This window comes from Bombus affinis, chromosome 5 (assembly GCF_024516045.1).
Source record: "Bombus affinis isolate iyBomAffi1 chromosome 5, iyBomAffi1.2, whole genome shotgun sequence".
In the NCBI taxonomy this organism is placed as follows: Eukaryota; Metazoa; Arthropoda; class Insecta; order Hymenoptera; family Apidae; genus Bombus; species Bombus affinis.
Genome location: NC_066348.1, coordinates 779,678 through 800,690, shown reverse-complemented (window position 1 = coordinate 800,690; position 21,013 = coordinate 779,678). Strand labels below are relative to the sequence as shown.

The 21,013-nt window shown below is 36.3% G+C and overlaps 1 protein-coding gene and 1 long non-coding RNA gene across 7 annotated transcripts in view; one reads left to right on the top strand and one right to left on the bottom strand.

Moving 5' to 3' along the window:
• The window catches only part of LOC126916369 (GTPase-activating protein skywalker), a 40,402-nt gene that overhangs the window by 18,339 nt on the left and 1,050 nt on the right, over window positions 1–21,013 (top strand). Inside the window, exons 2-12 of one of the 6 annotated variants that reach the window (XM_050722098.1) lie at window positions 4,203–7,263; window positions 11,806–12,266; window positions 14,628–14,816; window positions 15,083–15,207; window positions 15,920–16,066; window positions 16,406–16,540; window positions 16,803–17,021; window positions 17,506–17,535; window positions 18,525–18,611; window positions 20,201–20,359; window positions 20,436–20,665. In XM_050722098.1, the coding sequence (XP_050578055.1) occupies window positions 11,900–12,266; window positions 14,628–14,816; window positions 15,083–15,207; window positions 15,920–16,066; window positions 16,406–16,540; window positions 16,803–17,021; window positions 17,506–17,535; window positions 18,525–18,611; window positions 20,201–20,359; window positions 20,436–20,665 (1,688 nt within the window). In that variant the 5' untranslated portion in view covers window positions 4,203–7,263; window positions 11,806–11,899. Of the gene's footprint in view, window positions 1–4,192; window positions 7,264–11,805; window positions 12,267–14,627; window positions 14,817–15,082; window positions 15,208–15,919; window positions 16,067–16,405; window positions 16,541–16,802; window positions 17,022–17,505; window positions 17,536–18,524; window positions 18,612–20,200; window positions 20,360–20,435; window positions 20,666–21,013 lie in introns of all 6 variants that reach the window. The other 5 variants (XM_050722100.1, XM_050722097.1, XM_050722101.1 and 2 more) reach the window with 5 other exon arrangements.
• Window positions 17,097–19,717, bottom strand: LOC126916380 (uncharacterized). The gene is made up of 2 exons (XR_007710547.1): window positions 18,624–19,717; window positions 17,097–18,488 (listed from the first exon to the last, which is right to left on the bottom strand). It is a non-coding gene; the product is annotated as an uncharacterized LOC126916380 (long non-coding RNA).

Below are 21,013 nucleotides of genomic sequence, written 5' to 3'. Positions count from 1 at the left end.
TCGTATCTAAAAAAGTGTAAGCTGAATAAAGCTTTATTTTATTTACTAAATATCATAGTGAATACACCACTTTGTAGATTTTTATTTTGCTTTATTATCTACATGATTTAGAAACTACTAAACGACGCTATCCAATTACATTAATTTACTTCTATATAGCTATCTTCTGTAGTTTCACTTGTTCCAAACTTAATAAACCTTACTCAGATTGTCGGAATAGAACACGTTCGAAACATCAAACGCTTCTCTTCCTGTTAACATCAGTGTCCGTGGATTATTGCACAATGCTGCCAATTCGCCTGCATTTCATTAAACACGAACAATCGTGTAATTATAGCATGCTCATGAACATGTAAAATATCCGCTAGTTCTATTTGCACACGGCTATTGATTAAAAATCCAATAGACCGTGTGCGATTCTAGTAGATTACACGCCAAAAACCAAATACAAGATAAACAGCTGACCGACCGGTTATCACGGGATCAGCCGACCAATGGCCTGTGTAATCGATCATCGACACCGAAAACCGGAATATATAACCGAGTCTCGCGTATATGAAACATTTAGGTCAATGTCACTTTGCTTTGACAAATCAATGAGATTGATTAGGTACGTATATAGAACATAAAATTTCACACTGAAATTTAGAACACGTTGAAAATGTGATTCTTTTTTTGTTTTTGTTTTTTTTTTCTTACAGTATCGGTGGAAAATATATTGATTTAGCTTTTTTAGCAAATATGTTCATATATACGGTGATTATAATGTTAGATCAATGTTGTAATGATACAAAAGAATATGATTAGAATATACTAAATAACAAAATAATAATAATGATAATATTGAAAGTGAAATAGTAATCGAAAGATGTATGTATTAATAACAAGAAAGTACGTAAACTTTTCCGTTCTTTATCGAGGTCTTGATGCTTCCATTCTAGTCCATTCCATTCTTACATTCTAGTTCTATCGAAAAGAGTAATACAAAATTTTTATCAGGTGCAACTGGCATGTGGAAAGCGTGAAAATAACTACAATATTTATAACAGACGGATACATCTCATTAAAATAGCGCGATGTCGCGTGAGGCAGGGGAAGGAATACTTGGGAATAACGTGCGCACCTGGTGTCATGTGATTTGGATTGATGCCATCGTGAACGAGTCTTCTAATACGTGCCTAGCGCGTTAAAGGGAAAGATTTCGAGCTCCAGTTTTCGTGGCGTCGATAAACTCGATCCAATTATCCACCACTTTGTTCTTGGATTTTTCATTTGTCACCGTAACTCGATAAATCATTATGTACGCTATCGCTCATAGTGGTGTATATTTCTTCGTTTCTTTATTTCTTTCCTGTTGATTCGCGTTCGATTCAAGTCCGCTAATCGATATCTTTCTCTGAGAGGAAATTCATCACTGCGATATGTATACAGCACAGTGATTCATACGAAGTAACCAATGTGATTTGTCTTTGAACGTTGAAGACATCCATTTCTGTTTTTTTAATACAAGATAACGAATAAATGTTGTTCTCTAAATAGAGATTAAACTTTATGGTGTAATCAGAATGATTTATGCGTTTTATCACGACAGCTTCGATCAATTTTATTTGCGATGCGTGGTTGAAGATGAAAAAATCTTTTCTCCCATTTCACCCATTTAAAGACCAGCCTTGCAGTTATGCATATCACTTGCAATATTTTCTTCTGCTTTGTTGTTTATTATGTCAACATATAAAGAATATGTCACACGTATATTTTAAAATATGTATATAAAAAGATTTTGGATTAACTTTGGGTTAGATGGGGGGAGGGGGTAGCATCTATTTTTGATAGGTCTTCGGAAAGTTATGGCGAAAAGTGCACGAGTAGCACGAATTATTCGTTAATCGAGCGCTAATGAAGTAATTACACGTTCCGTTCAACGAAGTGTTGTAGCCAACAACCGCAAAGATTCTAGAAAACTGACAATTAGAGGATCATTCCTTCACAACGACGCCTGCTAGATATTATCGGCTAAAATTATGAGACCTTATTATCTCACCTAATAATAACGTGTAGATATAATGGAATTAACTTTCCGCTAATTAACCTGTGTTTTCTTTCAGTGATCGTGCATTGTTTGGTTGCAGAACTTCTATTATCTCTATTACTTTATGTAATAATTATATTCCTTGAATGCTATGTGAATGGTGCTTTAAATATTCTATTATGTGCATATTATTACTTTCGTTACTATTTTTCGTATAACTTTCGTATTGTATATCAGATTAGTTCATTAGTTCTTGCGAATTTCGATGTGTTGAAATCCATTCCCGTGTGTTAAGATTACGTGATTTATCACGAGCCGTGTTACAACTCTGAAACAGTAGCAGATAGAACAAATTCCAATAGGTAAAATTAAATGGCCAATTCCATTATCTATAACAGAAATCGTAAAATCAATTAATGCCAATTCCCATGTGCTCCAGATTGCACAAAAAAGAATTAATCGCAATATCTGGTTAAACGTCTCGGCAAGGAGAGATCGTACGTTTGGCGAGCGCATGAATTATGCAGCGAATCTCGAAGGGGAATAAGATGATAACTCTGGTGGATCGTTGGAATCAAGGTTACGATGATATTAGCGAGACGCGTACGCATATTTGGCTCTCACTCATAGCGAAATTTCTCGCCAGACACGCTTAACCACCGGCAGTTTCTTCCGTGAACTGTTTACCATTATTGTGCAACCACGTATTTCGTTTATTTGTCATACCTATTAATCTCGCGATACTTTGTTTTCGTCCGAAAATAAATTCTTCGTTGAATCTCGCAAAACAGTACATCTGATTGTTATTTCTTTCGCCAAAAGGATCTCTCAAAAACTGGATTTTGTCAAACTTCATTCTAGTTCTAAAGAAATTGTATAACTTTGTTTAATTCATTTAAAGAAAGGAAAAATTGTTTTCTGAGAAGTATGATTCTAATCTCCCACTTCTCTTATCATTATCAGTTACTTAGCTATAAAATGGTAATAACGATCTTTTTTTAGCGAACAATGCAAGAAAAACGTCGTAATATCGCGTCAATTCTACGTAATATCGAGAGACAAGATCTTTTTTTACTATCGTCGAATAAAATTATCATTATAATTAAAAAGCGTACGAACTTTGGAACAATGGGGTAGAAACGTCAGAGAATTGACGAAAAACTTGATGGCAACTGGTGTTCCTCAGGTTGATGATCGACTCGACCTTCACCTGGCTATGAAACCGGTTATCATTAACTTTCCGTAGTAGTTCCTCATTGCCTCGCGCTTAACGTCGTTTAAGGAACGTTCTTTTACAATGATAATGCTAAGTGCGTTAAATGAACGCTGCACTTAAGCAGTTTGGCTTTAAATCAGATGGAGATTCCGAGGAATTACACCGCTATTTTCAAGAAATTTTTAAATTACGTCTTTCAATTCCAATCATATGTATTATTTATTGACTCCAATTTCGGTCTTTTGTCTATTTAGTGAATATTTCAAACATTCTTAGACCTGATGAGATCTTTTCATGGAAATGATTTCAGAAAGATTATTAGGAATATTCATTTTCCATAAAATACGTTACGTCGTTCAAATATTGGAAACTTTAATGTTTCCAGATATATATTTAGTTTTATAAACACCAATTAATTAATCTTTCTGGAACGTGCATGGAAAATACGACACGTTATAAATAATGACGATTAAAAGAGAAAAGTCAATTTTGTATGAGTGATAAAATTTTGACACTTCGTGCATTTTTTATGCATGTAAATAAGTATAACAAAAGAATACTATAATGAATTTAACATTATCACTTATCTAGAAACCAGTCGGTTAATTTAAAGATTATTCCTTCTAACTGTTCCAGTGACTGATTATTGTGAGTTAAGTTCTTTCTTATCTACCTTGCTCGATAGACCATCATCCGAACGATTATCATACGTCTATTTATGACTCGGTATAACTTTCTCGAAGAAATATGATTGGTTCGTCCAGAACCAAAGTAAACACTTGTATGCTTTTATGATATACACAGCAAATTACTTATCTTTTAAGAATTATTACTGATTCTTTTTTCTCTGTTAGCTATTGCATCAGCTATGGTGGATTATGTGATAATTCTTTATGAACATTATGCTATTTTATGTTATTACTATTTAAGAAATAAAAATAATTTAGTATTTAAAAGGGTATAGATTCCCCAAGCCCTTACTCCGGGACCAGAGTCGAGAGCGGTTCTTCGATGAAGACATCAGTGACATGGAGACGGCGCTGTGGGACGCTTCGTGCGTGGAGAAGACCGGAGATGAACGCTGCCCATGCGACGGCTCCATGTCGGTTCAACAGGAGGGAGCCTACACTGTGGGAGGAGGCTACTGTCGTGCCGGATGCCAAGGAGCGCGATGTACTCGGATTTAAGAAGAAGGAGCGTATCATCAGCCGTAGTACAAGCACGAGGGGGCAAGAGTGAGTGGGTGTCGGTTCCTATGCTCGGGAAATTGAAGACAAAGGATATGACAACGCGCATCCTCCGGTCTCACACCACACCGGGGGAGAGATCTCGTGTTATTGATCCGTGCCAAGTGAAGGAGACTAGCGACACCCCGGCGGGGGTGGTTGCGAACGAGGTTCCTGAGGTGGACACAGCTCCCGAGATTGTACCGTCCGAGATGGATAGCTTCGTGAGGGCGCTTATATTAGGCGGAAACGCTTCCACGCACGCTTTACTACCTGTTCTTCTCCGTGGCTGGCGAAGCGTGTAAGGATGTGGACACAACTCAGAACCGGCATGCGGAGTACCCCGATACTTCCTTGTATGATATAATGAACGGGCCGGCCCTCTTACCGATCCAACAAAATGGGCTGGCTGGCAGCGGCTGCTGCGGCCCACAATAAAGAACAACATGCTATAAATGGAAATATAAATACCGTCTTGTCCGCACAATTTAAGGCGGCAGACCAGTACGCAGTGTATCGGGCGGCGTTTTGGGATAGACAAAGAGTGCAAATAGACCGACTCACCAATGATGCCGATCTGATTAGACAAGCCTGTGCCGGGAGCCGACGAATTCCACAACGTGCTGACCAACGTAGCGACAGTGCACCAATTCGTCGGAGTGGCGGAGGATAAGATGGGGCGGCTCGGGACTGGAGAGCCTGATGTCAGGCGAAGGGAGCCAGATCCGTCTTCAGAGGGGAGCGTAGCGGGCAGCATCATGAGCTCGCCTCGGGCGGGCCCTTCGAGCATTAGGACTGCGGGAGGTGGGCCAGTGGTCGTCAGTGACATTGCCCTTAGACCTAGAGATTCCGACGACACAGTCGCTCGGGAGATTAAGGCCGCCTAGTCGATGCCTGAGGCGGCCATAGGAGCAGACAAGAGCCGGGGGGAGGCGGATAAAGCCGAAACCGCCAGACACGTTATACGTGCGGTGGTGGACCTCGATGAATTCACCCCGCTGATGGTAACAATCTCCGAGGGCAATAGGGGCCCGATCCTGGAGATGTGCGCTCAGATTTCACGGCGACTGAAGTGGGTAGGGGTTGGGCGGCACTCATTCAAATATGCGACTGGGAGGTTGGAGTTGCCCATATCCGGCAAGGCACCGTTGACTTACGGCAAAATCATTGACTACCCCTACCTGTCGGAGCTCCTTCTTCGGTTTGCGTCCCTCTCAGAGATGGGAGATATACGGGTCTTGACCTTGAAGGTTGCCCTTATGGATATGCAACGGGAGCCCAGCGGGGTGGAGTGAGCCGGGGCAAGGACGAACGTGCCGCAGCGTGATATCATCGACCTGTCAAGTTTGGGCCACTGGCACTACGACGCAATCTTTGTTAACTGTGAGGCTATCGAGTACGCGGTGCTGAACGTGGGGAGGTTGCCCGTTGGGACGGAAGGGGACTACTGGAGAATTCATGAGGCGGCGACCACCATTATCGGTCTGTCGTCAAACACGGGACCATACAATATGGGTCGCACTGTGTGGATATTGGCGCATCTCACCTACCCTTTGGCGTGGGTGCTGGAATACTTCAACATGGCGCGATTGGGGAGGGATGCGCCTATGTATGAGGTCCTCTGTCATACGGCAGGCTTAGTCGATATTCATTCGACGATAAGACATCTGATATTCGTCATCCCGACGAAAACCGAGACAAGTGTCTCTGTCGGGGGAAGGTGTTTCCCGATTGGTACGGTTGACCAAGACTTGATGTTGTCTGATAACCGGCGTCCCCAGGAATGGAACTTGGACGAGCAGATCTCAGTGATGCTGAGACAAGCGTTGAACTGCAGAAATTCCCTCCGTCGGGAATTCAAGGAATTTATTCGGCCCATGGTGCCGGGCGTGATCAACTGGCTCGAGGTGGACTCGCTGATTAACGTGCTTACCTTGCGATACTGCCAGCGGGTCGAGGGGGTTCATCGCGCGCAGGACGACGACACCCCGTATCACCACATAACGTATGACTCATGCTCGGATTATCCGGTGTACTCGCAAGAGCATCAGTCCCCGATTCTGATGATCGGGGCATGGAAGAACTGGGCGGAGCTCGGTATTACGACGAGACTGGCATACTATTATTTGCACAATACGGAGAACGCGCAAAACGTCAGTTTAAACGGCGTTGCGAGCCGCGTTAGAACTTTGGAAGAAGAGGGTGTATCTTCTGGATACGGTGATGTGCCCCCTGGGCGAATAGAACTGTGAGTGGTCCGAGGTGATTGAGAGCCGCAAGCCCGGGACTGGGGCATGTGTTCTGGATATGGCCTATTCCATGATCGGGCCTGTTGTTAGGTATAGCTGGAGGATTAATACCATGCTAGGAGCCAATGGCTCTACCATTACGGGACAGCGGCTCAGTTCGGATCAGTGGCATCAGAGCGGAGAGGACAACAGGAAGGCAAAGTATATCCTGAACCATAACATTGGTAGCTGAGCATATGACAAGCTGCACCAGGGGTACACGCTTGGGGATAGCTGTTATGGGCTCGAGTACGCGATGTGTCGCATTAACCTCACTAAACATGCTTGGGATGTTATCTATCGGGACCAGCAACGTGGTGACGAGTCGCCGGGAGTGAGTTTCTGTGTGGATAACAGTTGGGGAGCAATTTTAGCGTCGGGACTTGGAATACGTGACCTGGCGGACCCGCGACTCCCGCCGAAGACGTGGAGCTGGGGAATTAAGTCGTGCGTGAAGGACTATGTCAAGAGCCAGCTCAGAACCCTACACGGTGTTCCTGACCGGTAGGGGCAGCAAGCGACCAGACAGTACTATTAGTATTTAAAAGGGTATATTTAAGCAAAGTCATAATCTGGAACCTTCTGAGATAAAATAGTCCTAATAGTAAAAATAAACTTGTATGGTTATAAAATCATTTAGTTATTTAAGAAAACTCATGCTATGTATACATACAGAACCATTTATTTGCTTGAGAAACTAATAATAGCCGCATTTCTTAGAATAATAAACTCAAATTACACAATAATGTTTTTGTTTATGTAGGGTTTAGTAAATAGGAACATATTCATTATATTACATATGAATAAACACAAAATTGATGCATAAAATTAGATGACACTGAAAGTATTTTTATTGGTCAATATTTAAAATCCGAAGTTAGGTAAGAATACTAATCTATAAGTAAGATATCTCAATCTTAAAGATATGATCTTTTTTCAACATACGTGCGCTCCTAGATTTTCAAAATCAAGTATAAGATCGTATAAGAGATTGTTCCATACCTTTCTTTATTTATCAAATAAAATCCATAACGCGAAATATTTGAATAATTATAATTTATGCGCTTAAATTATTGCCAAGATCAATATCATTTCGAGGTCTTCTTTTTTTTTTTAATTGGAACAAAAATGAAACAATCCTCCACTTGGTTCATCTACATCCTAACAATTTCATTAAAAAAGGGAAGAATTCATGGGAATGCCTGCGTTATCTTTTAATCTACAAGCCTTCTCTTTATCTCTGACCTACATACATATACTAGGTGTTCGAAAACGATTATACCAAGTTTTCAAATCAAATATTACTTATGCAGATATTACTTATTGTCACAACAAATTATAAATTAAACAATCCCAGAAATTTGTACTATTTTTCAATAACAACTCTCTATTCGCTCTTTAAACTTCTATATCGACCTACTTCTAATTCCAGACAAATATTCATAAACGAAAATGCTTTACAAATTGAAAAATATTCATTGTATACCAACTATCTGTTTCAATGAACGCTATATGTTTTCAAAATTTAATATATACTTCTTCCTTCTTTCTGTATATTCAATGTTTAGAGGAGAAAAAAAACGTGTGACGATTCACTGTTTTATCATACGCGTTTCATTGTTACTGTCATTCGCGTATTAGTCATTTGACAACAGAAATATACGAGAATCCGTGCAGAGAAACCCAATAGAGATGTGTCATTGAGCCTGATCGAGCAACAACAGGCTGCATAGTCTAATTCTCTAAGTAAGTACTCGGAATAGCGTCGGCAATTGTCCCGTGTAATAATTGTTGCACTTGGCGGCGATCATGCTGGAATCGAAAGCGAGATTCCACCCGGAAGACACGTTGAATTACCATGCGAACACCGCATATCATGAGTTAATGGAATTATGCAAATTTGTCAATTATCACGGCCTATAGGCCCGATCTTATTTGCTTAGCGTATTCAACAATGCAACGTTGGCGCGTTCGCGTGTTTGCCCTCGTCTTCGATGAGATATATTTATACTATCAAGTGGTTCGAGCGCTTCAGACTTGTAATAATATTTATCTGGCGCGGCAACCGCGAGTCCCCAGCCTTTGCTCTTACGTGTGTTCATCCCGTCGAACGGAATCCAATCGTCGAATTCATTGTAAAATTTTATGTAAACCACTCCGGGTTTCTCATTACTAGGTCAATTTTCTTCACGTACCGAATTGTCGTGCGCTGATATTAAAATAGATGTCTGGTTTCATACGGCACACTTTGCTGCGTCGCGTCTCGTTATTATTAATCGACCAGCGTCAAATGGTCATTCTCTTTTTTAGAAGATGTACGCTGCTCAGCTCAGCCGTAATGATTTCATCTTTTTTTTTTTTCTAAGAATCTTTATCCATGCTGATAAAAATATAAATTTCCATAAACATTCGCAGTCCAGTAATTAATGATTCTATCATTCTGGATTGTAATTACTTGACAGGAACTGTAACGAGTAATTCTAAAACGTTGAAAATAAAAAAATTTCTGTTTGAATGTTTGGATGTTCATTTACCGCCAATAATTTGTTTACCGAGGTTAATTCCATGTGCAGTAGTCAAAGGGTTAAATATATCTTGATAAGGGAATTCCGTTTGCTGCGCAGCCTCCAGGCTTCAGCGAGCATCGTCGTAAAAGACTTTATCTCGCGAGTAGTCCTCCGCGGATTGTGTGCGGTAATGTTCCCTAGTTGCACATGTTGATAAGCATTAAACGTGTTTGTGGCTGCAAGATAACTCGCGCATTTTATTAATATCCATTAAGTACACCGACAGATTATCGCCGCTCACGGTTTTGCATCTGGCTGCTTTGCTTATTATTAGAGACAGCTTTAACGAGGCTAATTATAGGCGATATTATATATCCATTGTCTCCTGCTGGCTGACTCCTTTAGAAACACGTTGTCGAGGTCATTGTCTGATCGACACTCTTCGTCCCGCGCGAATCGGACTTTACCACCATGCTTTTCAATTAGTACCATTCGATTCTTTTTCTACAAGTATCGATCATTCTCATACTACATGATAGTATCACTGTCGTTAACTTGAAAGTTTGACAAGGTTTGAAAGTGAATGTCACGTACGAGAGATTTTTTTTGATGTCCTACTTTAAACATTTAGGGCATCCCATTAGAGTTATGGCGAGAGGCCAATAATTTATATAATTTGTAATTACAATTTATTTGTATAATATTATAAATTCCTACCTTTCAAATTTTTCGAGGAGAAAGTTACAGAGAAATCAATTCGTTCTCTGTAAAACAAACTCCCCTTGCTCTGTCATATGAATGGAGAAATAAAAAAACTCTGATGGAGCAAGCGATTGTTGTCATGATCTAGAAATATGAGAAGGAACGCTTGGTCGCGAGTCTTGTTTATGCTGGCATCTTTACAGGAGACAATTGATTTCAGTTGCAAAGTAACCAGCAAATCGACGTCAACGAAATATATATTACACACGGCAAACGCGAAAGATACGTTGACTTAGATAATTCTTCCCCACCTTATTTTTTCTTCGCTCCTCTTCTTGCTCGAACGAGCACTAGAACGATTAAGCGCATCGCGGCCCAAGCGATGATATGTTTAACTACAGTCACGGTTATTATGGGAATGTTTACGGAAGATTCTTGGAAACGTATGTCGTCGTACGGTCTTGAACTCTCTTACTCTAGTCGAAAAATGGCTTTCGAAAATGGACATATATAATTGGGAAAAGATTACAAGATTTACAAGATTACAAAATCGTCAGTATAATTGGAAATTGAGACATACGTAATTCTATAACATTATGTATAGTTGTCACGATAAATGTTATTTGACTGTTTGTGAGTTACCCCAGGTTCAAATAAAAAAATTGATTTTTCGTTCTTTGATGTGTTTATTGAATATTTATATTGTAAGTATCTACTGTGGAAAATTATGGGAGGTAAGATACTACTACCTTCACGAGATAGTCGAACACTGTTCAATCGAATATTCGATAATCTGTACAGTGCCATCTAGCAAAGGGAAACAAACATTCTATGTTTACGTCAACTTACGTGCTCGTATATCGCTGGCTTATCGTTCTGAATTCGTCGGTATAGTAGTGTGTGCAACACTAACACGAAGAACGAAATGCGAAATAGCAAATTAATTTGAATATGGCGGAATTATGATTGAGACATTGATTAAACTGGGAAATTGTGCAATAAATAATTTGTAATTTTGAAAATAGGTAAATAATTTGCTGTACAATATCAATTTATAGTAATTTTAGCAATAACTTTTACTTCAATTAATATGAATAATCAAAGTTTTACTTTATTCAGACGTATGCATGTAATTAAATAAATTACTAAGAGACGTACACAAGGATTAATTTTACAACACAACTGATTATCCAAATATACATTGGACATACTAAAACTTTCCCATCTTCGATAACGAGCAAATTTAAAAATAGGTAGCAAAACATTATATTTTTATATATTGCGTCTAACGTATTTGGCTGCTTCTCGAAGTAAATAGAATTATATTCATTGAGAACTTAATCAACAAATAAAATTAAATAGTAATACATATCACTTTTATCATGAATATTTACTTACTCGTTATATATTTAAATTATTAATCACTACAAGTGTATTTCCATATTGATCCTAAGCCTCTTTGAATGTTCAAAGTAATTGTATTAAAAAGACTATTTAATATTTAATAATGTTATTTATAGGCAATTCTTATTTATATGTATATTTCCCACTTGCTTTTTAGCATTACACCAATTAATAAAGATAAATATAGGTTGTGCTCAAGCCAATGATGTTTAACGATTACATACTTTTAAACTAAGGGAACACTTAAAAAGATCAAATGAAAGCAAAGCGAGATTGAAATATAAAAATTTCGAAGGGCAATTCGACTTAGCAGTGTGGAATCACATCTTATTTTTTCCTCAATCCTAAATTGAATTATAAAAGATATTTCATTCCATGTAATATATCTGTACATTGTACTCTATAAGACATGGTATTTTTTCTTTCATTTCAGATGAAAATTGAAACATCCCAGGATATGACGTAAATATTAGTATAAAGAGTAACGGAGAACGGCACCATGAAGAAGAATCTCACGCCGTAGTGCGATGTTAGTCACACAGACACCCTCCTCGACGGACAATCTGCCGAATATGCTGCCGGTACTCGAGGAGGAGGCGGATGTCGATGTCGACGACGCATTCCCGCCGCATGTCGACACGACGAATATCGTCATACAGCCAGAATCGCCCACCAGCAAGAAGCAAACGCTGAAGACCTTCAACGAGGTCAATGCGCTTCTCCAGGCCGGCAGAAAGAGGGAGGCTAAGATGATCATAAGGGAAAACGCGTGGCCATTGAACAACGGGATCAGAGCGCAATTGTGGCCAGCCCTTTGCAACCAACATGCACATGGAAAGAACATGCTCGATGGATTCTATTGGGACATGGTCAATCAAGTATTTGGAACTACAGGTTTGTTTCGAATAACTAAATATTACACGCTTCATGTAATTTTCATATCTCAAAGATACCAATAGACTTGTGGATTTTTATGCAAATTTATAGTTTTATGAATGCGAATTAAAAAATGGAAGTCAGAATGCTTTGCATTTATCTTTATTAACTGTTGACGAATACCTTAAAAGAAACTAAGATAGAACTTTGTCGACAAGAACTACTCTAAATCCTTCAGGTAACATTGAAAATTTGAATGTGTTGTCAGGATTGACAAGAAGTGCCTCCTAATTGAGAAGCAAATAAACCAGATAATGGGTATTCATTATTCATTAGCAAAAATGACCCAACGGAAAAAGACTTTATAATGCTAAAATTATTTTCTTTTGTAACAAAAATGAAGTATTGCAATTATGAATACTTATGATGCAGAAGAAACTATATTGCTTGATATGTTACTATTGGAAATTTATAAGAATTTAACGCGTTTTCTTAGGAATTATTAAAGTCAGAAGCTGTACAAAGTTATTTCCTATTCTAATAATAACGAGCTGAAAATCTATCTACACACATGTATTATTAGCGTCTCGATACGTGAAGCTTGCACGTACAGTCGAAATGTTTTTTTGCCTAAAATCTGTCATTGCAAAAACTATAACGTTTCACGTAGAAAGCTTTCTTCCTTGTACACCAAATCTCGTTACATAAATTTCATATAATTTATCGCTTGTTCCCTTTTTGCTTAACTAACGTACTAAAATTCCGGAACTACACATATAATAATATATAATTAAATAACTATACTAGTTGTTTTGCAATTTACAATTTTGGAGTAACAATAATAATAAATTAACTTAACGTAAACTCAAATACGGTTGCATGTTTGCGTTAGATAAAACGTACGTTCTACCTGTTTCTTTAACCGGATCTTATCTGTTACGTAACACGTATTTAACCCTACCATTTGAGGGTTAAGTCGATTTAGAATTTTTCTACAAAAAGCAACGTAGTTATAATTATCTTACGAGCATATCAAAATTGCTTGCCTCTACTTTTTAGTAAATAAAATTAGATAAGAAACGACCAGTTTACCTGTAAGCCATTGCCGATAGTAACTTTGATAATGATATCTAATTTGACAAATTTGATAATGAAACAAAGATTTGTAAATAAATTTTACAAACTATATATATAGACTTCCTTCGCACAGTTCTTTATAATCTTACGATTTTAGGTATAACAAGACAACATACACACATATATATATGTATTCACTTCATTAATATTATTAGTTGGTAGATTATTATGCAAAAATATGTGTTCATAATTACAAGCTGATTGAAAACAATTAATTTTCTTCGTTGTTCAAATATCTGATGTTTTTCCTTTAAATGGAGGAAAAATGCAAAAGTTCAAAGTGTCTTACTACCCCTACAGTTCTTTTCCTTTTTACGCCTTTTTTTTAGAATGCAAATACCCCGAATCGTAAATACCGGTCCTAAAGCGATTTTCACCCACCTACTTTTTATGCTACTGCTTGTTTCTTAATACCACCAATATTTATAAGATCGTGATTGACTGTGATACTATTATTCTACGTTATAATGTTTAGGCTTTTACAAAATATAACGATACATTATTCTAACAAATGATTAAAAAAGTGCTTATATATTTTCGTAATTATTTATTTCATTGTAAATTAATGATGGCATTTACTTTACTGTATGTTCAATAATAATCTTTTATACATATATTACTTTAATCATCGTAAGCTAATCTTAAGTTCGCGTGATTTTATAATTCTAATATGTGGTTTCGAGAGTTCGTATATTCGAATTGTAGTGTTCTACGTTACATGGATGTATATTTATTGTTAGAAAAAGATGATGCGTAACACCTTTACTCGGTTGGTGAGAAAAATGGTCAATAGACAATGAATTCAACTATTGTAAGCAGCCAAATGCGGCGTACAAAATGTTTCAAATAGATTAATGTAACTCTACTTAGCTACAACATATTAATGTTGTACTTTTTTAAATGTTCTATATAGCTATTATATTGCTATATTGCTATATTGATATATAATGCAAATTAATTTATTACTTTTAATTCTTCTTTAGATAAGGAGTCCTTATTATCGAATGAAAACTTACCGGTTTCATAAAAACGCATTTTAAAAAAATATTTCTTCCACGATTTATTGCATTACGATTATTTACAATTTGATAAATGCATAAATATTCGCGGTCTAATTATCAGATACTCCGCTGGTAATTTTCCATCGAATCTCGTTAGACCAGATGCGATCCTCCAGTCGTTCCGATTAAACTTATTTGTTTTTAGCAGCGACGACTGATGTATGGAATTACTTGTTTACAGAGCTACCGGAAAAATCAATCATGCTACCACCGTTCGTGGACAGCACTCATTGCCTGTCGTACCACCTGACGAGAAAAGGCAGGAGCGTTGCGGACAGGATTGTGTCTGTGCTGGGATACGCTTGTCCTGATATCACCTACAGTCCTTCTCTTTATCCCATCACGGCTCTTCTACTTCACTTTATGCCAGGTGAGTGTATAAATAAATAAATCGTCCGCCTCTCCCTTAGGAATACGTAGGATGAAAGAAGGACGGGTCTTCCAAGAAAGCTTCTTTCTCTTCCCATTTGTTCCACCGGCACAATGGAAATTCACATCGCGTGCCGTAAGTCGAATTTCTTGCTCGTTCGCATAAATTAAGATGTTAGGCACGCGGTTGGATAGAATCCCAGGTTTATTATTAGAATGAAATCAGAAATGTTCACGAGATTACCGTTTTCCATCCATCTGTTACAGAGGAGGAGTGTTATCATTGTATGGCCAGCTTGGTCGCCGCTAAAGACAAGATGTTCATTACGCAAACGAAACTCCTCTACGAGGTTACCTGGAAAACCGTCGAACAAATCACTAAAAAGCACGTGGTATGTAGCTTTAGGCACAAATTGTCTAAGATGAATCATGAAACGACCGTTCTGGCTTGTTTGGCTTGAAATGATTCTTATTTTACTTATAGATACAATGTTTACCAGGAAATAGCAGCCGTGTCTTCAGCTTCGTTTTTAAACGGTTTTCTGACTGATCGGTGTTGTCATAGATGTCTGTAAATGCATCATACACAAATCATTTCTACATTAAACAGACTAGAACGGAACAAGTATATGTATAAATGTAATTATTTCTTAATGCTTGGCGAATGAATCATAAATTTTCTAATGATTAGTAATCTGAACGTAAAAGAGCTACAATCAGAACTAGAAAATATTACGAAGCTAATTATGAAACGTTGTATGATATAACATTTAATAATATTATATTATTATATTTATTTAATAATACTATAAATCTTTTAAATACAACCATATTTATATTTTATGTTTATTTGCATTTTGGAACACATATAAAATTAATGACATTTACTTAGATCATTTATCTATGGATATACTATATATAAATCGCTTTATTCGCGTATATTTATTAAAGTATATGATTTTGTATGAAAAATTTAAGGTGTTGCTAAACTTTCTGCAAATAACTTTCTTTGTCTCGGTGATTTGTAAAAGTTACATTTATACATTTAAATTGAATATGTGGTTTATTTTTAAGAATATATAGGACTGTAATATTTCATTAAAGAAATCAGCAGCGGTACATTTGGCGAGGCACTGTTCTGGATCGAGAGCAGAAAGAATTTACATGGATTGGATGTGGTGGATTTTGCAGCTTCTTCCTTTCCAGCATTTAGTCAGGGTCATGGACTGTTTTCTTCACGAAGGCATCAAGGTTGGTATTTACAAGATTCAAATGAGATCAACTTGAGACACTTATACTCCTTTATCGCATCTTTTCATGGTATATTAAAAAATATTATTGGCTCCGATTCAAGAGAAGGATAGAGTTAAAGATATGTATAATATGGAATGCTTTTTCAGGAATAGTATGAATGGTGAATTCGAATGTTGACTGTATGCCAATGAGAAGTCGATTAGATATGTGCATTTTTGCATATTGGCTCTTCTTAGTGTGTTGTGCAGAAAGTAATATTTTGTACATTTATAAAACTGTATCATTCTTCGTGATATTATATTATTATTAGTATTAATTTTTCATTATTTGTTTCAGGTCTTCTATCGTGTAGCAATGGCTATAGTTTTATTATTCTATAAGCATTCATCGCTGCAAAACTCTGAATGGATGAACGAAATTTCGAAAAACGGTATTGACGCTGCTCTGTCGAAGTTTTGCAGACAAACACCGGTAAGTAGAAGTGTAAAAAATTCTTTAACACATTACCGATACATCACCTACACTACGCGAAGTCATTCAAAACGCATACTAATTATAGCTTTCTCTTAATATTCTTACATATAAAATAATAAGTAAAGCAAATTCTTCTTAAGCTCACTTAAACACGGATTATTGTTTATTTCAATCTCATATGGAATAGATATGTTACAACAATTTATATCTATATCTATATCAATATAATGTTAAATATTAATAATTTATAAACTTACAGGTAACGCCAGCTAAATTTTTACGTACAGCATTTGGGATACGTGGACTCAGCTCAGCATACATATCAAGGGTATTTTTACGCACAGAAATGGCTCTAAAAAGTAAAAGTGTTATATCGGGATCCAAATCATTGGCTAGATCACGATCCACAGATAATTTGCCGACGAGTCAGTCTCAAGTCAACATTCAGATGATGTCGCACACGCTCACGATACGAGAAGTATGTTATCTGTATTCCTCTTTCTTCCAAGATGGTGTAAAACACCGAATACTTGACAAATTTTTTCCAACAAAGTATGGACTCACGTACATGCTAAAATTTTATTTCATTCTACCTGGTTGTTTCTCCTCCTGATCAATTCTTATGGGGTATACTCTGTTAATTTTGTAGTACTTGATAGTATATGGCATGTTAATGATATTACTCTCCCACTTATTTTCAAAGTATGAGATTATATTCATAAAATAGTGTACATATATGTGAGCCCATTATTTTTATCGTTAAATGTTGCGAATGATTCCTTATTTGTGAGAAATGTTGCAGGTTCAAAGGTTTAGTATCAATAGTTTACGTGCTTAATGTTTCTTACTGTAGAATAATATAAGTAGACGTTTTTCAAAGATGATGGGTTAAGTTAATAGTTTCTTAGGGTATCAGAATGCAAATTATGCAAAAGCTGTTCAATGATTCACTTTGTTTTCAGAAAGAGTGTGAAGACACATACAAAGACAGGGTATCGTATAATTATCTTTTTGGGAAATGTGTTGTTAGTTTCATGTGCTCTGCCCTCTGTTCCTGAACTACTATACCTGTTACATTCATTCATACTCACCCATTGTTACACTTATCGTGCCAGCTTTGTTGCTGTTACCGTCTATCCACTTGCAGTTACTGCCTTTTGAACATTAGAAAATAACAAAAATTTCTTCCAGTAAAGTCATATGTTCTATTTATTAGGTTTCACTGGCTTTCAGTGTTTCGCAGATATGATATCTCAAATGTAACAATAAAAGAAATATATATGTTTGTATTCATATATTCTATCGAAAATGTTTATTTGTTACTACTTATATGTTTTACATATTGAAAAATTCAATATATAGATGGTGACTGTTACTGGTGGGCTACACGAAATGTGTTTGCTTATCATTGATCGATAGGATGGTCGAATTTATCTCTCAAGGCAAAAGTTCAAAAAAACTTAGCTGTTGAAAGCGCTTCAAATCGCTACATCAGTTTCGATCAGTGAATGCAGCAGCGTGCTTCATAAACTTCAGTATATCCGCAGTACAATATCACATTTTGGTCGTAACAGCTGTATAAAAAAACAAACCAAACGGCGAATGTTCAGAACAAACTTATTTTAATTTTATATACTAATTAATTTCAATGCTTTGGTAGCACATTGATTACATCATTTAATTTTCTTTTTTGAGATTATTACATCGGTTACACCGGTTAACAGTGAGTTGGGCGTTTCATTCGTATACCTACTCCACACTTTTTGTGTGATATTAGAGGAAAGACTTGAAAAATGTGGCCGATGTTTCCTGTTATGCTCTGTGTCTCCGATGGTTTTAACCAGTATTATAATATTTATTCCTATTTTCTGACACGTAAAGTTGAACCAAAGCTGTATGCCAATATAACTGACGGTTCTGTGTTGTCTTGTGTCATGCTGCGTTACTGGAATGATGATGGATTTAATGGTCATGGGTGTAGGGTGCACACAGTCCTGGACCGCGTGCTCTGTCAATGGGGGTTTATCCCATACAAAGCATATGCTCCCAGATTCTAGACATGCCTGATGTAAGTACTTACGGCCGTTCAACACTAATCCACAAAGAATAAAAAGTTCGGCAGTAGCAGAATTTTCTGTAGTTCGCTGGTCGCCTCTCTGTGGCATGTCGATATTGTCGTTATTGGTGTATATACAACCGCCTTGAAGTACATATTAAATAGGATATTTAGTCAACATGGTATTTCTATCTTTGGCTATTATCAGAGTGATATTAGCTTAAATCTGTAAGATACATTTCATGTCGATTGAACAATGGCAGTCGTTTAGCAGATCTTCTAGCAGAATTTTAAAAAGGGCCAGATCGATGTAAATGATATATGATTGTCATTCACGTTCAAGGTATAAGTACAATTAGTAATTATCGATTAAGTCGGCTTTTGTAGTCGCAATTTCATTGTCAATTCTCTGTTGTATTCCTTACTTGCCTGAGGTTTAATTTTCTTACAGAGTATACACATTGAACTGAATGATGTATGGCCTGATTTATATATTGAAGAAAACGATGCACTCACTCGTACTCCTTCTGAATAAATTATGTGCTCAATTTTACTCTTCTCTGCTATTAATTCGGCATGTTGTCCCTGTCTTATTATCATGCATTTGTAGTGATTGTTCCTGGAATCCTTTCCCTTAACCTCTACTAATTTTTATTGTTACATTCTTCTTACACTCCTTTTGAATATTTTTTGATGTAATTAGTGTGCAACATCAATAAAAATAAAGTAAACTTGTAGTTACAATTTTAAACCGTTTGAACACTATTCAACGTATATGTAGTCATATGCACATTTTTATTTTTACATTTTATTGAGCCCTTATCATATCACGTGCATTGCCTCATCAAGTTATCATTTCACAACCTTAATCTACTTATTATCATAATTTATAATATTGTAGCAATTCACTTTTATATTTGAATGATGTTCTTGCTTTTTGCATGATGGTTTTGCATCTTGTGTAAGCACCTAATTTCCTAATATTTTTTAAATTGTATTTCTTGATAGTTTTTTCTTGTATTGGTGTTATAGATTTTTAGAGAAAAATTTTTAAATTACGAAATCGTTATTGATAAACAACAAAAGAGCCGAATGTGATAATTATTTTAATATTAAGGGTATATAAGAATATAAAAATATTGACAATCTCCTTTAGCACAAAAAATATTTAAAAGTAAATTAAAATTAATATAAGTGATTAATTATATTAATTTAATTATTATTATATTAATATAAGTAATTATACTTAGGGGTTCAATATACATATATGTATATAAAACTTAATTTTTGTATATAAATATAAATTACCATCAAACAAATAGGTTTTAAAAACCAAATTTCATATCCACATGATTTAATAAAATTATTCAAAAAGAAAAAAAAACTAAGTAAAAGGCCAGAAGAATATACTTCCTTTTTATATTGTTTGGCTTGATTATTTTTTTCAGTCAAAGGCATGATCTACCTCTGCTATGACTTAGTTTGCTGTATTCTTGAACAACTAGAAGATTATTGAGAACTAGTGTTTGCGCAATTATAAATACTGGCCGTAATTATATAAAATAGTTCTATTAATTTTTTGTACATTTATTTTGTGACAGTTATTCACGTTATGGTCCTGGTTGCCTATGCGGATCACCATGTATCAACCAATCCTATTGTATACAACAGAAGAGCATGGTTGTTCTTTGACAACATTTTATGTAAGGGTAGAGCAACATGAACCAACCCTCTTAATGATAAAAACATGTAACAATGAAGTAAGTGTATTCTTTATAGAATATTGGTTTTTTTATCTCTGCTTAATAAACATTCATTTGTACTTTTTGTTATAAGGTATTTGGTGCCTATTGCTCCACAAGATGGTGTGAACGTAACTTGAAAAATGATAAAGGACAAAGACAAGCTTATTTTGGGACAGGTGAAACTTTCTTATTCAGCTTGTATCCTGAACGAGCAAAATACCCTTGGGTGGGTATGGATTCTTCGCACAATGATTCTAAAGTCCATCATTCAGCTGAACTATTTATGGCGGCAGATTCCAAAATGATAACAATTGGAGGAGGGTAAGAGTTTTTTAAATATAATATTTATGAAAAATGTGTATACTATTTATATAAATTATGATACTCATTAATACTTTGACTGCTACGTTGGTCATATATGACCGACCTTCTCGACGGTTTCTCCTGTGACGCCACGGTGGTCATTGGTGACCGGAGTGCTTGAACTTCTTATAATTGTAAAAATTGTATGAAAATTGACAGTTAGAACATTTTGAATATAACCGATAAATAGAAGATACTTTGAAACAAAAAGTGCCCCATTGAACAATTAAACATTTTTATTAGAACATCAATAAAAAAGAAAATGAGAACAAATCTTGTATCTAACGGTGCACTGTGTTTGCATTC